This window comes from Hyperolius riggenbachi, chromosome 5 (assembly GCF_040937935.1).
Source record: "Hyperolius riggenbachi isolate aHypRig1 chromosome 5, aHypRig1.pri, whole genome shotgun sequence".
NCBI lineage: Eukaryota > Metazoa > Chordata > Amphibia > Anura > Hyperoliidae > Hyperolius > Hyperolius riggenbachi.
The window spans coordinates 376,891,037-376,913,954 of NC_090650.1; the positions used below are offsets into that span (position 1 = coordinate 376,891,037).

At 43.4% G+C, this 22,918-nt stretch overlaps 1 protein-coding gene across 2 annotated transcripts in view; it reads right to left on the minus strand.

The window, feature by feature from the left end:
- Positions 1 to 21,466, minus strand: part of LOC137519027 (Y+L amino acid transporter 2-like) — a 57,267-nt gene extending 35,801 nt beyond the window's left edge. For both annotated transcript variants that reach the window (XM_068237615.1, XM_068237614.1), the window contains exons 1-3: positions 21,351 to 21,466; positions 6,469 to 7,001; positions 3,194 to 3,319 (exon numbers count right to left, since the gene is read on the minus strand). In XM_068237615.1, coding sequence (XP_068093716.1) covers positions 3,194 to 3,319; positions 6,469 to 6,982 — 640 coding nt within the window. In that variant the 5' untranslated portion in view covers positions 6,983 to 7,001; positions 21,351 to 21,466. The remainder of the gene's footprint in view (positions 1 to 3,193; positions 3,320 to 6,468; positions 7,002 to 21,350) is intronic.
- Between the last annotated feature and the right edge of the window lie 1,452 nt (positions 21,467 to 22,918).

The window sequence follows — 22,918 nt, forward strand, 5'->3', positions numbered from 1 at the left end:
AGTGGGGCATATACCTATCTAATGTATACTGGGGCATATACCTATCTGACCTATACTGGGGCATATACCTATCTGACCTATACTGGGGCATATACCTATCTAATCTATACTGGGGCATATACCTATCTAATCTATACTGGAGCATATACCTATCTAACCTATACTGGGGCATATACCTATCTAATCTATACTGGGGCATATACCTATCTAATCTATACTGGGGCATATACCTATCTAACTGGGGCATCTAATCTATACTAGGGGCATATACCTATCTAACCTATACTGGGGAACATATACCTATCAACCCTATACTGGGGACATATACTTATCTAATCTATACTGGGGCATATACCTATTTGATTTATACTGGGGCATATACCTATCTAACCTATAGTGGGGCATATACCTATCTAATCTATAATGGGGCATATACCTATCTAACTGGGGCATCTAATCTATACTAGGGGCATATATCTATCTAACCTATACTGGGGAACGTATACATATCAACCCTATACTGGGGGCATATACCTATCTAATCTATATGGGGGCATATACCTATCTAATGTATACTGGGGGCATATACCTATCTAATCTATACTGGGGCATATACCTATCTAATGTATACTGGGGCATATACCTATCTAACCTATACTGGGGCATATACCTATCTAACTGGGGCATCTAATCTATACTAGGGGCATATACCTATCTAATCTATACTGGGGGCATATACTTATCTAACCTATACGGGGGGAAACTATATGGGCTACCTATACTGGGGGGGACCTATAGCTGGCTACCTATACCGCGGGCACCTATACTTGTCTCCACGTTGGGGGCGCATTTTACGCCCTCGCCCTGGGTGCAATTTAGCCTAGAAACTGCTAGAATTTGGCTCCACCCACATCATGTTTTGGTCACGCCCACTTTTTGCCACACGCCGCTTTGTTTTGAGGTGTGGCTATCCATTTTTTAGAAGCGCCGCTTCATTCGTGGGTGGGGGCTTCAAGTTATGGACTGCTTGGGGCCACCAAAACCTTAGCTGCACCCCTATTCTGCTCCATCAATAACAGACTTTTTTTTATAGTTAAATCCTTTTAGACTGTACAATGCCAAGGAAAGGTTTTTTTTTTTTACTCTGTATGTTTGTCAAGCAGTGTCTTTTTCTTATATTTGTGTCTTATAGGCCATGGGAGGTGATCGTGTTTGGTAAATCAATACTAATGCTACTATGAACAATATAAGTCAACTCTAGCTGACACAACAGCATCTTTTTGATTCAGTTTTATTATACTGGTAAACATTTGAACTGGAATACCGTGTTTATATAAGCATGCAAAAACACACGCATTGAAAGTGTCCCAACAGAAAATGATAGCTTTGCCACATATTTTACATGGGGGGAAACTAGTTGGGGTCATTTAGATCGATTTCAGCCAGGAATGTATCGAGATTACGATTGAGCGGCCTCATTACAGCATCTTTGCCAGATTCGATGATTATGATTAAATCGGATGGATATTGATGCTGTATATAGAGTATTATATCAATTCCATGGCTGGACAATGTGGAAGGCGCTCGTTATCATTGTTTTCACAGCAAGAGATGTAAAATTTTATCTGAAAGTATATTGATTAGTAAATAATGTTTTTAGCAGTCTCTCAAAGCACATTATCAGCAACGAGATAACAGTATCCCAAGATCTATTGCAATCTATCCTATCTAATAATCCCCCTGTGTCTTTGTTTCCCTGTGTGTGTGTCCGTGCTTTGCGCTACTGCGCATGTGCCGCATGGACAGCCTTGACACAGGGAGCAGAACGGGCTAGGGGGCCGACTGAGCGGGTGTGCACACGCGCGCGGCGGGCCGTTGCGCATGCGGTGAGCACGCATGCATGCTGACTGTGCGGCGGTGGTCACAGGGGAGGGAGGGGAGGCGGAGTTCCAACACAGACCTAGAGCCTGTTTTTAAACGAGTTTAGGTCTACTAGTATATATATAAAATCAGACGTGTGCGTGTGTGTGTGTGTATGTATGAGCCGCCATCACTCGAAATGCCTTGGCCGATTTCAACAAAACTTGGTATACAGATCCCTCACTACCTGGTAAGATATGTTCTGGGGGTCTCACACCCCCTCCTGCACACCTGGGGTGAACCACAAACAGCCAATCAGATTTCACCCATCCATGTCAATGGGAAAATTCTCACAGTGATAAAGCCAGAGTCCCCACACTTGGCACATTTGGTCACTTGGTGACCGTAGCTAAAAATTCAGGGAAAGTGGGCCAAAAATAAAACAGCTAATCAAATTTCTGCCATTCATTTTAAATGGGAAAATGTAAACGGCAGCCATTCTCAAACTTGACACACTTGGTCACTGGGATTAATATTCAGGACAGTGGGTGGAGCCCACAACAGCCAATCAAATTCACCTATTGATTTTCAAGGGTAATATTTAAAATGCTGCCATTCTTACACTGTTAATGGCAGAGGCCTCAAACTTTCTACAGTCGGTCATTGGGTAACTGGGGTTCAAATTCAGAAGAGGGGCCACAAACAGCCAGTCAGATTTGTTTGATTGATAAACAGCTTCCATTCTCACATTATTGAGGCCAAGGACCCTAAAGCTCACAAACTTGGTCACTGAGTGATTGTTTGTCACGGTTAGAAAAAGTGGGCGGAGCCAACAACAACCAAATACATACCCGAGCAATGCCGGTCTTCAGCTAGTCATTTATAGGACTACGGGGATACTTTAGGTTGTACAATGTTTGAAATCACTGAAACTCTTCCTCATAGCATGGGACTTGCTCTGCTGACTGCAAGTCATCCCTTTATGTCATGTGATCTACAAAGCTCATTTCCTATTAAAGCGTACCTTAACTCAGAACTTCCTCTCTGCTCTAAAAGATAAGCCACTCTAAAAGATACGCAATCTGCACTGTTGCTACTTCCTGCTTTCATGGAAGCAGACATATTGTCCTGTGCTTTCAAATGAGCTCTCTGCCGTGGCAGTCAGGTGACACAGGGGAGATATCAAATTACAACTTGTGCTTAGTCACAGATGATGGGGAATTAGACAAGCTAAACTCTCTAAATACATACAGGGTACATGTCTCTGTTTTCCTTTTGTCCTGTGCAAGCGTTCAGATCCACTTTAACAAAGGGAAACAAAAAATTATCTCACCTTGACCAATCTTCACAAGACCCACAGAAATAATCATCAGGAGGGCCAAAACCTTTGCATACGTAAATACGTCTTGGACTCTCGTTCCCCATTTGACATGGACGCAATTGATGAATGTTAAAGTGCCTACGTGTAAAAGTAAAAGGCGTGTAAAACAATGTTTCAAAATTAAAGCACTGATCATACTACATCTATTATTAGCCCAATAAATATCACAAAGCTTTTTCATTGACTTTTGATCTATTTTTGGTTTGACTGTAAGCAGGGGCGTAACTAGACTTAATAGGGCCCTACCTGCAAAAATGCTAGCATGGGGCCCCCTTGGTCCCCGAACCCCATGTGGGTCACGTGATTGGGAGCCGGGGAATGGCAGCAGAGAGTGTTCTGCTGTGAAGCAGCATCTGGAAGCAGGAAAAAAATTACACACGCTCCTGCACACGGTTTTTGTGAGCTTTTTTGCTAACTGGCTACACTTGTGGTTTGGGAGAGTGAGGAGGAGGGGCCCGCAAAGCCTCTGGGCTTGGAGGGGTCCCAGGGGTGATTGCTACACCCATTACTGTAAGGAACCAAATGGATAACCAAGTCCATTTTTTTTAATTCTTGAAACAAACAGATGTTTAACTACCTAGTGTAAGCAGGTAATGTAATAATAGAAATACTACAACCTTTCTGCGAAGGAAACTAAACAATAAGATATCTTTTTGTTTTGTTTTTTGTCTGTGTGACCGAGACTTAAGCCCAAATTCCTTTGGGCAGACTGTAGACTATGCAATGTATTCTGAGACTTGAGAATGTTCTGCTCCCCATCTTCTCCAGCTGTTGTACTCATAAAAGGCAAGTAGTTAAAGCGACCCTGTGAGGACCAAACATTTTAGTTAGATATTTACCTACAGTAAGTAATGGGAAACCACTGGGTGTTTCAGACGCTTACCAGATCCCCATGCAGCCCCTCCCTCCTGCCGGCCGGGACTGTCTTCAGCTCCCTGGCCGTGCTCCCGATGGTTTCTGAGTGCAACTATACTGCTCATGTGTAAGGAGAGTCCGTGCATTCCCAGTAGCACAAAGCTGCTTGTGTACAGAGGAAAAAGCCAAGTGTGAACGGCTTCATTTTAGTGGGCATGCACAGACTGTACTGGCGCATGCGCAGTACAGCTGCACTCGTACAGGAGAACACACTTGACAAGCGCTTTTTGAATATATACAGGGTACAAGCAGCGAAACAGAGGGCTGGAGGAGGATCAGGAAAGTTTTGGACTATCCCACTAGTAAGTATCTATCTTTCTTCTTGAAATACACGTCAGGTAAACTTTAAGCTTTAAAGCAAACCTGAGGGGCCTTCCCCACTGGCGCGGTGCGGCATTTTGCCGTAGCCTAACACTAGGGCAATGAAAGTCTATGGGGTAGTTCACATTGCCTGCGGTGCACTGCACCGGAAGTACCCTAACGTGAGCGCATACCTACGATACCGTGTGGCTCCTGATGCGGCGTGCGGTGGACCCGAAGTAATGTAAGTCTATGGCGACACACATTTTTTCAAATGACCGCCACAAGTTTGACGCAATATGCTTCCTCCCATGTCATCGATTTGGCCACACAGGAAGTGAGAGTCACTTCCGGCATGGCCTGCTGCCTGCTAAAAATATGAAACTCTTTTCTATGCTACTTATGTTCTATTTTTTTTGCTTCAGGATTGCTTAACTTCATAACGACAGCGTCACAATGGGCGTGACCGCGGCGGCAGCCCCAGGACCGCCTAACGCTGATTGGTGTCAGGTCCTGGGGCTGCAGTTTCCCAGGGAACGGCCGTGCACATGCGCGATCGTTCCTTGCCGGTTACATTCGTACAGTGCTGTGGTCTATGACAGCGCTGTACGAGATCGGAGATCTCCGGCCTCTGATTGGCTCGGGATCGCCGCGCTGTCATAGGCTGATGTCTATGAGAGGCGGAACAGGACAGATCGCCGTCCTGTTCCATACAGAACACGGAGGGGAGGAGGGAGGGAGAAACAGCCTTGTACAGGCTGAAAAAAACTGCCACAGCGATCGGACACCTCCGGCGTCATGTCCCTTTAGGGACAAAACAAGGAGGTGAGTCCGATCGCTGGGCTCCATATCTGGGCTGTGCAGGAGCTGAAAAACTGCACAGCTCAACTTAGTTAAAAAGAGCCTGGTCGTTAGGGGGGTTAAGCCTGGGGTCCTAAAGTGGTTAAACAAAGGTATTACCCACGTCCCTTCCCCTGAGATGAGTAACTACGATCCTGCAAGTTCTCATAACTTCTTGCAGGGGCGTAGCTATCACGCCTCTCACCGCCACGGATTACTGCTCGCCCCCCCCCCATGCCCCCCCCCCACGCTCGCCGATCTTTAGCTATAAGAGAGATGAATGGGAACACAGTTCCCATTCATTGATCTAAGTCCCCGTGTGAATGACCACAGCCTTCTATTAATGGCGCCGTCATTCACAAAACCTTTCCATGCAGTGCTTCCTGTTTGCGTACTAATACTACGCATACAGAAGACACCCACGAGGACATCTTGTGGACAAATAATAAAATTACATCTGCGTATTATTTTTTCAATAAAGGACCTATTTTTATAAATTTTTTTTACTTTTTTAAATTAACCCCTGACCTCTCACACTCCTCAATAATTAGAAAATTGTTTTGTGTGAAAATGTTGTATTTTTATAATACATAAATAGTTACACTTTTTAATATGTATGTCAAGAGGGTAAATTACTATTACTTTATAAATTATGGACTTGTAATCAGGGATGGACGCAAAACTGAAAAAAATCCACCTTTATTTCCAAATAAAATATTGGCGCCTTACATTGTAGTAGGGAAAATTTTTAAACGTTGCAATAACCGGGGCAAATGGGAAAATAAAATGTGTGTATTTTAATTACAGTAGCATATATTATTTTAAAACTATAATGGCCAAAAACTGAGAAATAATGATTTTTTTTCCATTTTCTCTTCTTTTTCCTGATAAAACACTTTTAGAATAAAATAATTCTTAGCAAAAAGTACCCCCCAAAGAAAGCCTAATTGGTGGCGGAAAAAAAAAACAAGCTATAGATAGTTTTGTTGTGATAAGTAGTAATAAAGATAAAGGCAAATTAATGGAAGGAGCGCTGACAGGTGAAAATTGCTATGTTTTTTAAGGGGAAAAACCCTTTGAGGTGAAGTGGTTAAAATCTATTCTTTCACGTAAACAACAAACACAACAAAAAGGTGAGTCACAACAAAAGAAACAGATGAATGCATACTCACATACACAGGCTGCTGCTATCAATCTAACAGCTGCATATGGAGGGTCGCAGAAGGGAAATATTGACTGGACGATATAATTGGCAAATGTGATGGCGATGATGGCCTGCGTTGTAGGCTCAATGATTAGCAAGGATGACCACAGTCTAATAAAGGCAACAAACTCTCCAAATGCTTCCAGGATGTACGCATAACTGGCCCCAGACTTTATGACTGATGTCCCAAGTTCTGCATAGCACAACGCTCCGAACATGGAGAAGATGCCCCCTAGTGTCCACACAATGAGAGACAGTCCAAATGATTCGCTGTACATCAGAACACCCTTCGGAGACACAAATATCCCAGATCCAATCATATTCCCCACTATTAAAGAAACGCCATTGAACAGCGTGATTTCCTGTTTCATTTTCATCTTGTCATCCTGACTGTCCAAACTTTCCATGCTTGTCTCTTTTCTCTTCATTTCGTATTTTTCATCCTTTTGGCCACAGCAGCATAAAGTCCCTGGTAGAGGCATGCTGATGGTTATCTGGGGCCTAGTTTAAAATGAGAAAAAACAGGCTAATAGTGCTGTTCACAAGAGAACCTGTAGAGAGAAATGATGTATCAGTCTGCATCCCTCACGCAGCATTACACTATCTGACAACGGTTACAAGACTGATTAGGTGCTGTAGCTGCGCATTCTTGTTGTAAGATAAACTAGCTGCTGCTTCTACTGTACCTGCCGGAATAAGTTTTTCCTACTGGAAGCTGATAGATTGGGAAACAAACACTAATATGAAGCTGGCTGTTGTCTGCCAGAGTCAATTAGGTTTTTATAGCAAGACTTAGAAACCGAAATGTCATTTTTGATTGTTCCATTGGACAATTCCGGGGTTTCTTCTGCCTCACTGTAAGGTTTGAAGGAGATTTCCGGAATTCAGTTTAAATATAAAGTATGTGCTTTTTTACCGCAGGTTAACGCAACAGTAATGCATGGCAATTGGGCCTTGTCCACTTACAGCATCACATTGCGCTGGAAGTGCCTGATCTGCCGCCGACCCATCGCTACGACAACAGCGTGTTACCAGCCGACTTCCGTGGCGACGCAACGGTGGGGGAAGTAATTTAAGTTAATGGGCAATGCAGGAATTTTAAACATGTTGTTGCGATGTGCATGCGCAGAACTACGGGATTTATGACAAGGAAACCCAGGAATCCCAGTGACGTACTTCCTGTCCAGCATAGAGCATGTCCCTGGGTGAGGGGCGTGCGGGGGGGGGGGGGGGGGGGGGTCAGCGCTATGAAAATGACCCTGACGGCGCACTTCACCGCAGGTTCATATGATTGACATTTTGTGCCTTGCTATGGCGGGGCATTGCACTGCATACGCACAGGCCAGGTGTAAAAACTGGCCTGAGGCAAACATGAACTGAAAATATAATTCATTTTATGTGTAGCAGCAATAGTGTTTAGGACCTCCCTGCAGTCTCATATTCCTATTTTCAATATAAGGGGTTAACTCTGTAATTTGAACTGCAGCCATTTCAGTGGGACATACAATCTAGTTCATTCTGCTCAACAAACTGAAATAAATGATCATTTAAACTTTCTAGGTCTCTTTTGCTATCAGCAGTGTTTGCTCATCCAAATAACACTAATTTCCTTCTGTTTACTCTTCATGAGAGCTGTAGATTCAGCTTGCGCTTTGACTGCTTTATTTGCATATAGATAATACTGGTCTCTTAAAGAGACACTGAAGCGAAAAAAAATATATGATATAATGAATTGGTTGTGTACTGAATAATTACTAGAAGATTAGCAGCAAAGAAAATATTCTCATATTTTTATTTTCAGGTATATAGTGTTTTTTCTAACACTGCATTATTCTATAATATGTGCAGATTACACAACACTCAGCATTCAAAATGAGTCTTTCAGAGCAGTCTGAGAAGTAATGAACTCTCCTCTAGCAGAGGAAAAGTAAACAGTTCAATTACAGTTGAGATAATAAAAGTCAGATAACAGCCCTCTCCACGACTAAGTTAGTCGGAGAGCTTAATAGCTTTTTTGCATAGAGATAACAACTGGAGTTTCTCAACTCTTCCTGTACTGGAAACAATTAGACTGATGTATCTGATCTTAATGTTTTTTTTCTTAGCTGTACTACACATACAAATCATAATATCATCATTTTTTTTTTCGCTTCAGTGTAACTCTTTGAAATCAGAAAATACCAAAAAAAGTTGAAAATTCTGTACCCATGCTTGACCCAAGATGGCCTCAATTCACTAAGATCATGCTGGAGATAAGGCAAGAAAAAACTTACCTCCACACAGTGAGAGTTATTTTATCTCTCCATTCCTTAAGTTACCTCCTCTGTAGTTATTTTCAGAATTCTGGAGTTATTTTAGGGATTGAAGAGTTAACTTTAGAGATCTCATCTTAACTTAAAGACAGAAGAGTTAACTTTAGGTTTGCCTGAGGTAAAATGTTTCCTGAATACTACATGCCTCATCACCATGGTGATAACTATAGAAACATTATTAAAGACAGGAGATGAGCTTAGTGAATTGAGGCCAATGTATCTCTTGATCTCTGTGTGTCTCCTAATTTATCTCTCTTGGGCCTCAATTCAACTAAATGTGAGTCTAAAAAATAATTTTCACCAATTGACAACTGAAAAAATACTAGAGTATAAAGAAGTGCTATCAAACGTATCTGGGGTATTTTCTTGCTTTTTTCTGAGATATAAAAAACATCTTATATGAGAAAACTAAGGAGAAAAGGTAAATGAATGAATGTACTCTCATTGGGGTTTATTCACTAAAGGTGTTTCATAAATTATCTCACCTTACTTATATTTCATCTTAACTATAACGAGAGATAATTGTGAGACAAACTGATGGTATAAACAAATAGGGAAAGATTATTAATTAGGTAAATAGTTAAAGTTGGATTTATTTGCTTTTGTGCACAAGTAATATTGTTTGTCTACAAATTACAAATACCCAAAGTACAGCTTATCTGCTCTGAAAGTTGCCATTACATTTTATTGCATAACTGCTGTATTTACATTTTAAAATCTATCTAGTGATTACCTCAGCTACAGACATACTAGAAGCAGAAAGCTCTCAGTTTCAACACTTTACTAAAATGTTATCTGACAAAGCAATATAAACAAAAGATAATGTTACCACCTCTTTGGATGTGGCCAGAAGCTTCCACTGAAGAACAAAATGTATTGAGTCCTGTGATAGGACTATTATTGCGAAAAATTGCAAAATTTGAATACACGTAAACCAGTTTTTCTCAAACCTGTCCTCGTGACTCCCCAACGCTGCATGTTTTGCAGGCAGCCTCACCTATGTACAGGTGAGGTAATTAGTGTCTCAGCCGCATGGAATCCACCTAGCTGAGACACTAATTACCTCACCTGTGCATAGATGAGGTTGTCTGCAAAACACGCACTGTTGGCGAGTCACCAGGACCAGTTTGAGAAACACTGCTGTAAACACATACAAAAAAGAAGTATGTTTCTTCCAGAGTAAAATGATCCATAAATTACTTTTCTCCTATGTTGCTGTCACCTACAGTAGTTAGCAAACATCTGACAGAACTGACAGCTTTTTGAATAGTCCATCTCTTCCTGGGGGTTATCAGTATTTCACTTATTCTTTTAAAAAAGCACACCCTGGAAAGGATCTATACACAGATTCAGGCACCCCACCCCAGCTGTTTGCACACTATTCTGGCAGTTGGACTGAGCAATTGCTGTTCACTAAGTGCTTTTAAAAATACAGACAACCCTGAGAATCCCCCTTGAGGAGATGGGCCAGACCAAAACCAGTCAGTTCTGTCTGATTTCTACTACTTACTGTAAGTGACAGCAACATAGGAGAAAAGTAATTTATAGCACATTTTACTCTGGCTGTAATATTAATATTAATGTATTTCCATGTATTTTAAATCGTACAATTTTTAGAGATCGTTGTCCTTTAACCACTTTAGCCTTCAGTCATTTTTCACCTCATGCATCCGAGCAATTTTCACCTCCCATTCATTCGCTAATAACTTTACCACTACTTATCACAATGAATTGATCTATATCTTGTTTTTTTCGCCACCAATTAGGCTTTCTTTGGGTGGTACATTTTGCTAAGAATTATTTTTTTCTAAATGCATTTTAAAAGGAATATCAAGAAAAAATTGAAAAATACATTATTTCTCAGTTTTCAGCCACTAAAGCTTTAAAATAATACATGCTACCATAATAAAAACCCACGTATTGCATTTGCCCATTTATCTCGGTTATTACACCATCACTATTTACAAGCTTATAATTTAAAAGATATAAGTGGTATACCCTCTTCACATGCATATTAAAAAAGTTCAGACCCTTAGGTAACTATTTATGTTTTGTTTTGTTTTAAATTGTATTTTTTTTTTAGTTAAACATTTTGTTTGGGCATTTCTTGGGTGTGGGAGGTAAACAATTAATTTTAAATGTAATGTATTGTGTCTCACAGGAACTACAAGGAGGACGTGTTTTTTTTTCTTTTGCAGAAAGACTGCGGCCTCCAAAAAGAAGCCATCGGGGGGGGGAAGGGTAGCACGTCGGTGCGCATACAATCACACGCGGGGGCGCACGAACGCACACAGTAGCAGATCAGCAGCCTTTTTCACGTCCAAAAGGCACAAATGGTTAAACATAGTGAAACCTGGGTAAAGGATTTATTTTCAGACAACCCTGACTTTGGATGTATAAACAATGCTTTTTGTTTGTTTTCAATGTGCTTGAAAGTGAACCGAGTTAGATTATTTAAAATAAACACATAATCTCACCATTTTCTTCTTACAACAATTCCTTCCAGTTCTGACAAGACTTCGGAACTGAAATATACCAGTTGCTGCCAGTTATATATCAGTTGCTGTCAGCTATACCTGAAAAGGCAAGGTAATGTTCATGTTTCCCTATGGCTCAAGTGGGCATGTTACAGTTTAACAGTGTGCTGACCAGAAAGCTGTTTTGGGGTAATGGCCATTTTCAAAATGGGGGACTGAGAATTGCATTGATCACAGTGGACAAACAGGACGCAGGGGAGGAGAAAGAGATTGATGAGCAGACAACACGGGAGGCAAGTATAACGTGTATGTTTATTTTGACTTTTACTTTTCAGTTCCGGTTTGCTTTAAAGTGCTTTAAACTGCTTAGTTTAAACAATACAGTAACATTTAACAACAAAAATATGTAATAAAAACAGTTGTATATTTTGTACACAAAGACCATTTTGTTTGTATCTCTGAAATGTTGTAACTTGAGTCGTTTGTAAGTAGGGGACTGTTTGTACATTTGACTATATCTCAGCTGTACTGTACACTGTTAGGAGCATCACTTCATTTCCAGTAACTGCAATGTGATCCTGCGGTGACTCTGGAGACCAGCACTTGGCATAGAGCTCTGCTGTTGCTTCATGTGATTGCTCAACCAACCTCCATCTCCTGCTGTAAACAGTTACAGTCAGGCAGCATTCACACCCGTCTGTCAGTTTTGTGAGCGATTTCTCCTGCATGTGTTTTCTTGACATCGAATGCGTATGTTTTTTCATAGCAGCTAATGGAATTGATAGAGAAAACGCACACAGTGTGGGGAATTTTGCTGCATGGAAAAGCATTCAAGTGTGAACTATCACATTGATTTAAATGGGCTCCCAGTTTGAGGCTCGGTTCACTCAGAAATCATTTTTTGGTCCAGTCCAGTCCTGTCAGTTTTGCATCATTTTTATATCAGATTTACCTGACTGGACTGGAAATGTACACCTTTTATGTGTGAACACACCCATACAAAACTGATACAAAACTGACAGGGCAGGAAATAAACAACTTTACGTGTGAACACAGCTATAGAAACACATACAAAACTGATGCCAACTGTCAAAAACTGACAAGACACCTTTTTATGTGTGAACCAAGCCTTGTGTTTTCCTGTGCAGTAAATGACTTTATTCCTGTTAGAGGTGGCATGCTTTATGCCAGGTTCACACTGTACCTGATTCAAAGTGTGTCCGTCAAAAACGGATCTGTCTTCTTTTCCGTTTTGATCCATTGCCATACGTTCTATCTATGTTTTACAACCGTTTTACATACGTTCTGCTAGAGTTTGTTCCTCTATAATATTCCACCAGAGCCGGGACAAGGTCCTCCAGCACCCAAGGCTGATACACCAAAGTGCGCTCCTCCATCCCTCCCACCCCAGCTGTCACACACTGATTGCTATTAGACTAAAGGTCCATACACACGCCGGACTAGAGGCAAGTCAACGACGGGTCCGTCGTCACCTCCCGCTGGGTGGGCGTTCCAACGACAGTCCGGCGTGTGTACGCACTGTCGGCGGACTGATGCGGCTGCTTCTGAGCTATCCGCCCGGCGGATCGCTCAGAAACAGCCGTATCAGTCCGCCGACAGTGCGTGCACACGCCGGACTGTCGTTGGAACGCCCACCCAGTGGGAGGTGACGACGGACCCGTCGTTGCCTCCAGTCCGACGTGTGTACGGACCTTAACCTCCTTGCCGTTCTAAAAAATCCGGCAAGGAGGCAGCGCCGCACTTTTTTTTTATTTATTTTTTTTTAAATCATGTAGCGAGCCCAGGGCTCGCTACATGATAGCCGCTGAGCGGCGGCATCCCCCCACCCACCCCCTTCGGCGATCAGAGTATGCAGGAAATCCCGTTGAAAACGGGATTTCCTGCAGGGCCTGCAGGGCTTCCCCGGTCGCCATGGCGACCGGGCGGGATGACGTCACCGACGTCATAGACGTCGTGACGTCAGAGGGAATCCCAATCCGCCCCTTAGCGCTGCCTGGCACTGATTGGCCAGGCTGTGCAGGGGTCTGGGGCGGGGGAGGCGGCTCGGTGCGGCGGGTAGCGGCGAATCGGTGGCGAGCGGCAGAGATCGCATACTACACAGAGCTAGCAAAGTGCTAGCTGCGTGTAGGAAAAAAAATTATGCAAATCGGCCCAGCGGGACCTGAGAAATCCTCCTGCGCAGGTTACCCCGAACTGTGTTCGGGATAACTGGCAATGAGGTTAAGAGGTGCCCCAGGGTCCCCTCCCCACACTTTAATCTCTAGTTATCTGACTTGCAGTCACTGCCATGTATCCCCTGTTCTTATTTCTCTCTGCTTCAAACACAGTGGGGTCAATTCATAAAGCATTCCCGCATGCTGTAATGCTCAAAACAGACTGACTTAGCAAAATGTAATAGACAGTAATAGACAGATTCTGTGCAGATTAAAGAGGAGCTGTTAGGTATAGGGTCTCAGAGAAAAAAAAAACAACATATATCAGTAGCTAAATATTGGCTCTACTTACATTACATATGCATTTCACTGTCCACGTTTGGATTTCACAGAATTTTTATATAGTATTTGCAGAGAATGATGCTCCTGACAGCTCATGGCAGGTTCCATGTTTGTCTGTCTCCTTTGAAGCCAATTGTGATGTCATATCCTCCCTGCTTCCTGATGATTCGACTCACAAAAAAGATCCTAATGGACAACACTACTGTACAGTGAATATTAATTAGCCATGTGGCTAGGAACAATAGCGACTCATGCAGTATACTCTAATGGAACATGTGCCCTGTGATTTTTCAGTGCTGTGGCTGCAAATTACAAGCTGCTGTAACATGAGCCTGTAACTTCTTACTGTGAAAGCAGCCTTAGGTAGAGTGACCAGACGTCCCGGATTGCTCGGGACACGTCCCGGATTCGGGGTCCGCTGTCCCAGGCTTAATGAGGTCCCGGGAAACGTCCCGCTTTCAGCAGCGGGACGTCCCGGCCTCGGGACTCTGGCCACTCTCTCCTCAATGAACTGGCAGCGGCGTCTATAGACGCCGTGCCAGTTCATTGCCTGCAGCCCCGCTCCAGCCTCCTCTTCCGGTGTCTGTTCCCGACACCGGCAGGCGAGCAGGGCTACGGCAAGATGGCTGCCGAAGCCCTGTACTGGAGACCTATTTGTGTCTCCAGTACAGGGCTTCGGGCGCCATCTTGCCGTAGCCCTGTCAGCGCGGGAGAGAAGAGCAGGAGGAACAAGACGGTCCCGGGACGGAGCAGCGCGCCAGAGGCCGGACACTTCTGCCAGGTGAGTAAATGCTTTCTTTTCCAGGTGAAATGTTTGCCCGCATTAGGTTTCTTTTCCAGGTGAAATGTTTGCCCGCATTGTTTCTTTTCTAGCGAAATGTTTGCCCGCATTGCGTTTCTTTTCTAGCGAAATGTTTGCCCGCATTGTTTCTTTTCTAGCGAAATGTTTGCCCGCATTGTTTCTTTTCTGGTGAAATGTTTGCCCGCATTGTTTCTTTTCTAGCGAAATGTTTGCCCGCATTGCGTTTCTTTTCTAGCGAAATGTTTGCCCGCATTGTTTATTTTCTAGCGAAATGTTTGCCAGCATTGTTTCTTTTCTGGTGAAATGTTTGCCCGCATTGTTTCTTTTCTAGCGAAATGTTTGCCCGCATTGTTTCTTTTCTGGTGAAATGTTTGCCCGCATTGCGTTTCTTTTCTGGGGAAATGTTTGCCTGCATTGTTTCTTTTCTAGCGAAATGTTTGCCCGCATTGTTTCTTTTCTGGTGAAATGTTTGCCCGCATTGCGTTTCTTTTCTGGTGAAATGTTTGCCCGCATTGTTTCTTTTCTAGCGAAATGTTTGCCCGCATTGCGTTTCTTTTCTGGTGAAATGTTTGCCCGCATTGTTTCTTTTCTAGCGAAATGTTTGCCCGCAGTGCGTTTCTTTTCTAGCGAAATGTTTGCCCGCATTGCGTTTCTTTTCTGGTGAAATGTTTGCCCGCATTGTTTCTTTTCTAGCGAAATGTTTGCCCGCAGTGCGTTTCTTTTCTGGTGAAATGTTTGCCCGCATTGTTTCTTTTCTAGCGAAATGTTTGCCCGCAGTGCGTTTCTTTTCTAGCGAAATGTTTGCCCGCAGTGCGTTTCTTTTCTGGTGAAATGTTTGCCCGCATTGCGTTTATTTTGTACCGATATGTTGCCCGCATTGCGGTTATTTTGTGCTGACATGTTGCCTATTGCGTTTATTTTCTGGTGTCCGGGGTAACTGTTACTACATTTATTATTTAATGGTCATAGATGGCTATGTTTGCTGCTTTGTGGTTACGGTATACTATTAGCATCACACAGTTTCTGCCCACCCATGATGCAAAGTCTCGTTTGTCCACATCATGGCGTAAACACTGCTTTCTTATGCCTCGCTGTTACATCATTACGTTAGCTCCGCCCATACAATGTCATGGCCACGCCCATTTTTCCGGCACGGCGCAACCCCCCCCAGTCTTCGCCGCTGCGCGCTCAGTCCTCCCCACTTTTCGACGCGGCGCGCACGCGCGCCGCCCCCCCATCCCACGCCCCCCTCCCCGTCCCAGGTTGGACCCACAAAAATATGGTCACTCTACCTTAGGGCGTGATAGGGAAATGAAGGGGATGACCCACGGTAGTGCACTGGGGAGAAGAGGCAGCCCCAGAATGCTTTGCAGTATCTGTTATGCGTCCTGCCGGCCTCCTTACGAGCTTGGGAATAACAGCCTTGCTGTTCAGCACACATCACAGTAAGAGAGATTTTTAACTTCAGTATTGCCTTTTTAGCTTCCTTCTAAACTGTTTAACACAGGAGAATAGAGGTTTAAATTAGCTTTTGCAGCCTGACAGTTACTCTTTAAGGGCAAACAGAGGAAGTTTAAAAAAAAAATGCACATCTAAAGCAAAGGTGGGGATGCCTCTTTTATTGTAATGCTGTCTCTGCACTGAGAAAATGTATCAACTCAGGCAGCACCTCCATCTTAGTTCGGGAAATCCCGAACTTCTATCGCAACTGCATTCTTATGAATTAGCACACAAAAGTCTAAATTGCTGTATTTTCCCAACAAGATTTTTTCACCGCACAGTCTTTTATGAATAGACTCCAATAGGGGAATAATAGATGAGTTGTGTGCCCCCTCCTACACTGCGCCCTGAGGCTGGAGCCTCTCTTGCCTCTGGCTTGGCCCTGCCCTGTATTCCACTATAATAAATGAAGAAAATCAAAACAGGAAGTGATCTTTTGGTATGATACATGTACGTTTTCAAGCCAGTCTGATTAGTATCATTCAGTATGAATTGTCAGCAGCAGTTCCTCATCAAATATTCCTCCACCAAAATGTGGTTAACCTATGGAATGCGACTCACCCGCTAGTTGTGCTACGATCACAGTAGCATATACACCTTTGGGGCATTACATAGGCTCCCCTCACGTTCTGTGCCTCCACTGTACTCCCAGCCACCAAAGAGAGACAGAGAGAGTGCACTGTGTGTGCGATCTACTGGCCACGACTGGCTGAAGTTACGGGAACCGTCACCAAAGAGGGAGAAGACTGAGAACGGCAGCCTGGGAGCGATCTGTGTGGATGGGGCTGGAGGAAGCCCCAGGTATGTATAAAACATGATGTGTCATGAAGAGAAAGAGAATCTGGGCACCATTTGTCCACATGAATGCTTTTATTGCTTAAGAAGTGGGTTACATTGTGTCAACATGTTTATAACTTGTACCACTCTTAATAAACCAATAAATATTTACCGTAAAAAAAAAAGAAGTGGGTTACATTACCGCATTGCGGAGTTCGGCATAGTGATCATCTATAGCCCAGGCTGTGGTGGTGTGAAGGTGGTGGGGGCATCGGGCACCAGTGTGGGACCTGTGACGGCCAATTCGCGTCCACCCGGACACTTGGTCATGCTGCGCTCCACTGAATATTGCACAACACGTACATCCAGTATATCCCGGCAAGCCTTCCAGGTGCCGCGTCCTGCCATTGGTTAGAGTACTCGTGACTACTCACGTAAATGAAATAATAGAAACGCTATGGAAACCTATGAGAGCAGCATGGAAAGGATTAGCCCGATGCCCCCACCACCTTCACACCACCACCACCTGGGCTATGGATGACCACTATGCCAAACTCTGCAATGTGGTAATGTAACCCACTTCTTAAAGAGACTCTGTAACAAAAATGTTATGCTTTGTTCTACCATCCTACAAGTTCCTAAACCTATTCTAATCTACTCTGGCTTACTGCAGCACTTTCTACTATAACCCTCTCTGTAATAAATCAGCGTATCTTTCCCCTGTCGGACTTGTCGCTTTGTGTCTGGAAGGCTGCCAAGCTCTTCAGTGTTGTGGTTCTGCTATGCATGCCCCCTCCAGGCCCCTCTATGCACACTCCAGTATGTGTGTTATTTACATAAGCCAGCAGCGTCTCTGCTTATCACTGAAAGAGAGCTGGATAAAAATCCTCCTCTGTTAGGCTGTGAAAGGAGCTGGCTGACACATACTGAGGAATTACAAACACAGGCATAGGCAGAGCTGTCTGCAGGAAGCCTGTTACTCTTCAGTGGATGAGAGCTGCAGGAGACAGAAAGTAAACACACAAATGATCTCTTGAGATTCAAAAGGAAAGCTGTATACAGCCTGCTTGTGTATGGATGTATTTTCTATGTGTGGACATACTGTACATCAACCTACTTCCTGTTTTGGTGGCCATTTTGTTTTTTTATAAACAAACTTTTTAAAACTGTTTTTGACTACTTTTAATGTGGCGGGGAGCGGCGAAATTGTGACAGAGGGGAATAGGAGATGTCCCCTAACGCACTGGTATGTTTACTTTTGTGCGATTTTAACAATACAGACTCTCTTTAACTACCTGCGGACCGAGCGAGTATGAATCTACAGTGGGCAGGGGGCGCTGCGGTCCTGACCTGACGTAAACTCTACGTCCCATTGGCCGCGCACCCCCGCCCGTCCCCGTCGCTCGGTCCGCTCTGCCCCCGCCCCAATGTGATGCCCTGCCGCCTCTATGACGGCAGAGCACTGTGAGCCGGGCAGGAGCCGTTTTCATTGGCTCCTGGCCCTGTCATTCATGTAAGCCGTTCCCATTGGCTTACATGGATTGACAGGGTCAGGAGCCAATGAAAGCGGCTCCTGACCGGCGCACAGCGCTCTGCCGTCATAGCGACGGCAGAGAGAGCAGCCTGCGGCGGGGACAGAGCGGTGTGTCCGCGGGAGCGACGGTAACTTGCGGCGATTCGTTGGGAAGCGGCGGTTTGCTGGACCAGCACCCTCTGATCCTTAAAGGGAACCTTAACCGGTGGGGAAAAAAATTCACTTACCTGGGGGCTTTCCCAAGCCTCCTGCAGCCGTCCTGTGCCCGCGCCGGTCCTTCGGTGCCCTCCGGTCTCCCTCCGCGGCTAAGTTTCGTTTTCGGCCGACTGCCAGTCGTCCTCGGGCAAAGCGTCCTCTTTTTCCGCATTCCCCGTCGTAAAGAGCCGTAAAGTGCGTCCGCATGACATCATGCAGATGCGCTTTACGGCTCTTTACGACGGGGAATGCGGAAGAAGAGGACGCTTTGCCCGAGGACGACTGGCAGTCAGCCGAAAACGAAACTTAGCCGCGGAGGGAGACCGGAGGGCACCGAAGGACCGGCGCGGGCACAGGATGGCTGCAGGAGGCTTGGGAAAGCCCCCAGGTAAGTGAATTTTTTCCCCCACCGGTTAAAGTTCCCTTTAAGGGGGCAGAGGGTGCTGGTCCCGAAAGGGTTAAGCAATAAAAGCTTTCATGTGGATGGTGCCTGAATTCTCTTTCTCTTCATGACACAACATGATTTGGCTTCTTTCTTCACATATACCCTATGTGCACACGTCCAGCTGAGAGTTGATGTGGAGTTTATAGTGAATGGGTGAGAACAGTATTTTTCTCTATTTATATCGCTGACAAAACTCTTTTGGAAGTGCCACACTCAACTACACTCTATAGTGAAAAAAAAAGTATAAAACTTGAACATTTAATCGTCTCTGATACACTTTAACGATTTCAGCCTGCGGGCTTTTTTCACCTTATGCGTCAGATCAATGTTCACCTCCCATTAATTCACCAATAACTTTATCACTAATTATCACAATTAATCGAGCGATATCTTGTTTAGGCTTTCTTTGGATTGTACATTTTGCTAAGAATTATTTTTTTCTAAATGCATTTTCACAGGAATATTAAGAAAAAAATTGAAAAAATGCATTATTTCTCAGTTTTTTCGGCCACTACAGCTGTAAAATAATACATGCTACCATAATACAACCTCTGTATTTTATTTGCCTATTTGACCTGGTTATTACACCATTTAAATTATGTCCCTATCACAATGTATGGCGCCAATATTTTATTTGGAAATAAAGGTGCATTTTTTCAGTTTTGCGTCCATCACTATTTACAAGCTTACAATTTAAAAAATGTTCGTAATATACCCTCTTCACATATAAATAAATAAAAATGTTCGTAATATACCCTCTTCACATGCATATTTTTTTTTTATAAAAAAAAATATTTGGGTAATTTTTGGTGTGGCGTGTGGGAGTTAAACAGTTCATCTTAAATGTAATAATGTGGGTTTATTTTATATAAAAATGTATGTAGATGTAGTTTTTCTATTTGGCCACAAGATGGCCACAGTGAATTTTTTTTTTAGCCCTGAAAGCAAAGTACTCAGTTCCAGGAAGCATATGGAGGACAGGGAACTTTTTTTTTTTTGTCAGAAAGGCGACGGCTTCTGATGAAAATCCGTCAGTCTTTCTACTGGTGACTTAGATCAATGACTTAGATCAAAGAATAGATCAATGAATGGTAACTATGTTCCTATTTATTGATCTCCCAGCTAACAGGGGACGACACGTGCGCGCGCTCCATCGTGTGTGGGAGCACGCAGAAGCGCGCAGCAGCTCTACAGCAGCCGCCTGGACATGATAATCGCATCCAGGTGGCATAAATGGTTAAGAAATTGAGTGTCCCTAATGCTTGACTGCTATATTAGAATATAAAAATAAAGTTTTTGCTGGAGTTCTTCCATAAACTAGCTGCTGGCAAATGTTTTGAGTGCACACATTTAACGGGTTATACGCAATCTCTATGATGCATATTACGCAAACAGCAAGTCAAGTTATACTGTACAAGCAATGTGAATGCAATCCATAGAGGGATAGGTAGGGTAACAGAAAGACACGATAGATAGATAGATAGATAGATAGATAGATAGATAGATAGATAGATAGATAGATAGATAGATAGATAGATAGATAGATCGATAGATAGACACAGAAAGACAGATAGATAGATAGATAGATAGATAGATAGATAGATAGATAGATAGATAGATACCAGTAGGTAGGTAGTTACCAGTAGGTAGGTAATTATCTTTATCTATTTGTATTTAAAATAATATGTTTAAACAAGCTGTTATTTTGCATTGTATGTATGCTTTTGTGAAGTTAGAATGCCCTATGTATGTGAAGTTAAAGCAAACCTGAACTGAAAATTAGAAGTCAAAATAAACATACACAGGTCATACTTACCTCCCGTGTAGTCTACTCATCAATCTTTTTCTCCTCTCCTGCTTCTCCTGTTTCTCCACTGTGACCAGTAGACTTCTCTGTCCTCCATTTTAAAATGGCCCTTAACAGCTTCCTGGTGAGCACACTGTTAAACTGTAATATTGCCCACTTGAGCCATAGAGAAACATGGGCATTACTTTGCTCATCAGTTGTCCTTTCAGTTATAACTGGCAGCAACTGATATATAACTGACAGCAGCTGATATATTACATTTCTGAAAAAATCTAATCGGAACTGAAAGGAATCTTTGCAAGAAGAAAATGGTGAGCTTCTGAGAGGAACTGACAGCGATATAAATATGTAATATTAATTTGAAGGTAGATCATATGTGTCTTTTAAATAATTTTACTTGGTTCAATTTCATTTTAAGCACTGCAGAGCATATTAAAATACACTAGGGTCACTAACAGTAAACAGATAAGAAAGCAGCAGCTTACCTTTGTAGGCAATCTCAAGTCTCTTCTTCTATGGCTCTGACAGAACAGCGGCCACGTCCATTTGTGAGGAAGGATTTGTTCTAATGTGGGTCCTCCTCTGTCATTTGAAATCCGCACTAAACAAACAGCTGAGGATCTGCCTGATAAATGATACTGCATCACTTTCCTGTCAGAGAGCCACTAGTCCTCGGGTTTATTTTGGTCCCTCAGTCAGCCAGTACTGTATGCTGAACACAACAACACCAGACAGTGACAGAAGGTGTCCTATTTATGGGCATTCACCGGACTAGAGGTTAGCTAGGGAAAGTTATGCCTATATGATCCTCTGATGGACACACTGTTATGTAACTGTTATATGAACCGATAGGGCCTGAGTACACTGCACTTTGCTCAGCAATGTAGGTGGCTGTGCATTTTACACAATTTACACCAACACATGGCACCACGTGCATGAAATAGAGGCGCAAGGAAAAATGGGCACCCGGTGAAGCCAATTTAAGTCTAAACGATACATAACATTGTGAAGATAAGTGGTAATAACGATAGTAAAATATTGGTTAACATTAACGATATTTTGCTACAACTAAATCCTAACCCCCAACTCCCCCTTCCTGATGCCTAATCCTAAAAACCCCCTTCCTGACACCAAACCCTAAACCCCTCAAACCCCCCCCCGTCTTGACACCTAACCCTAAAACTCCTCTTCCTGGCGCCTAACCCTAAGGCCCCCATTCCTGACACCTAACCCTTAAACCCCCCGTCCTGACGCCTAACCTTAAAACCCAAATTCTTGATGCCTCACCTTAAAACCCCCCTTCCTGATGCCTAACCCTAAAAGTCTCCTCACTGACGCCTAACCCCAAACCCCCTTTCCTGACACCTAACCCTAAACCCCCCTTCCTGATACCTAACCTTAAAACCCCCCTTCCTCACGCCTAATCCGAAAACCTCCCTCCCTAATGCCTAACCCTAAACCCCCCTTTCTGACGCCTAACCCTGACGCCTAACCCTAAGACCCCCCTTTCTGATGCCTAACCCTAAGACCCCCTCTCCATGATGCCTAACCCTAAACCCACCCCTTCCTAATGCTTAACCCTAAAAACACCCTCCCAGCCATAAAACACCATTTTCTAACGCCTAACCCTAAAACCCCCTTCCTGACCATATAATTTTCAAAATAATACATTTTAAAACTATAATTTTCAAAAATGAAAAATATTTCAAATGCTAACTTTTTAATTTTCAAAATTTCAAAAACTATAACGTTGTAATCTTCTCAAAATAATAAAAATTTTAAAAGCTATAACGTTCTAATTTTCAAAATGGTACCCAAAATTCTGCTTTCAGCGTCCAATAAATGATGTTTTCATTAGCACCTATTGCGGCGCCCAAATTTCCTGCTTCTAATGGCATGCTGAATAGGACAGCTCTGTGCTTCTCTCAAAATACGTACAGCAGGGTGCTGTCACAATGCACTCCTGTGCAACGCATCATTGTGCCCATCACACAGAGCACAGACCATGCACTGTCTGATGTCTCTGATTATCACACACTGAGCCGCCACTGCT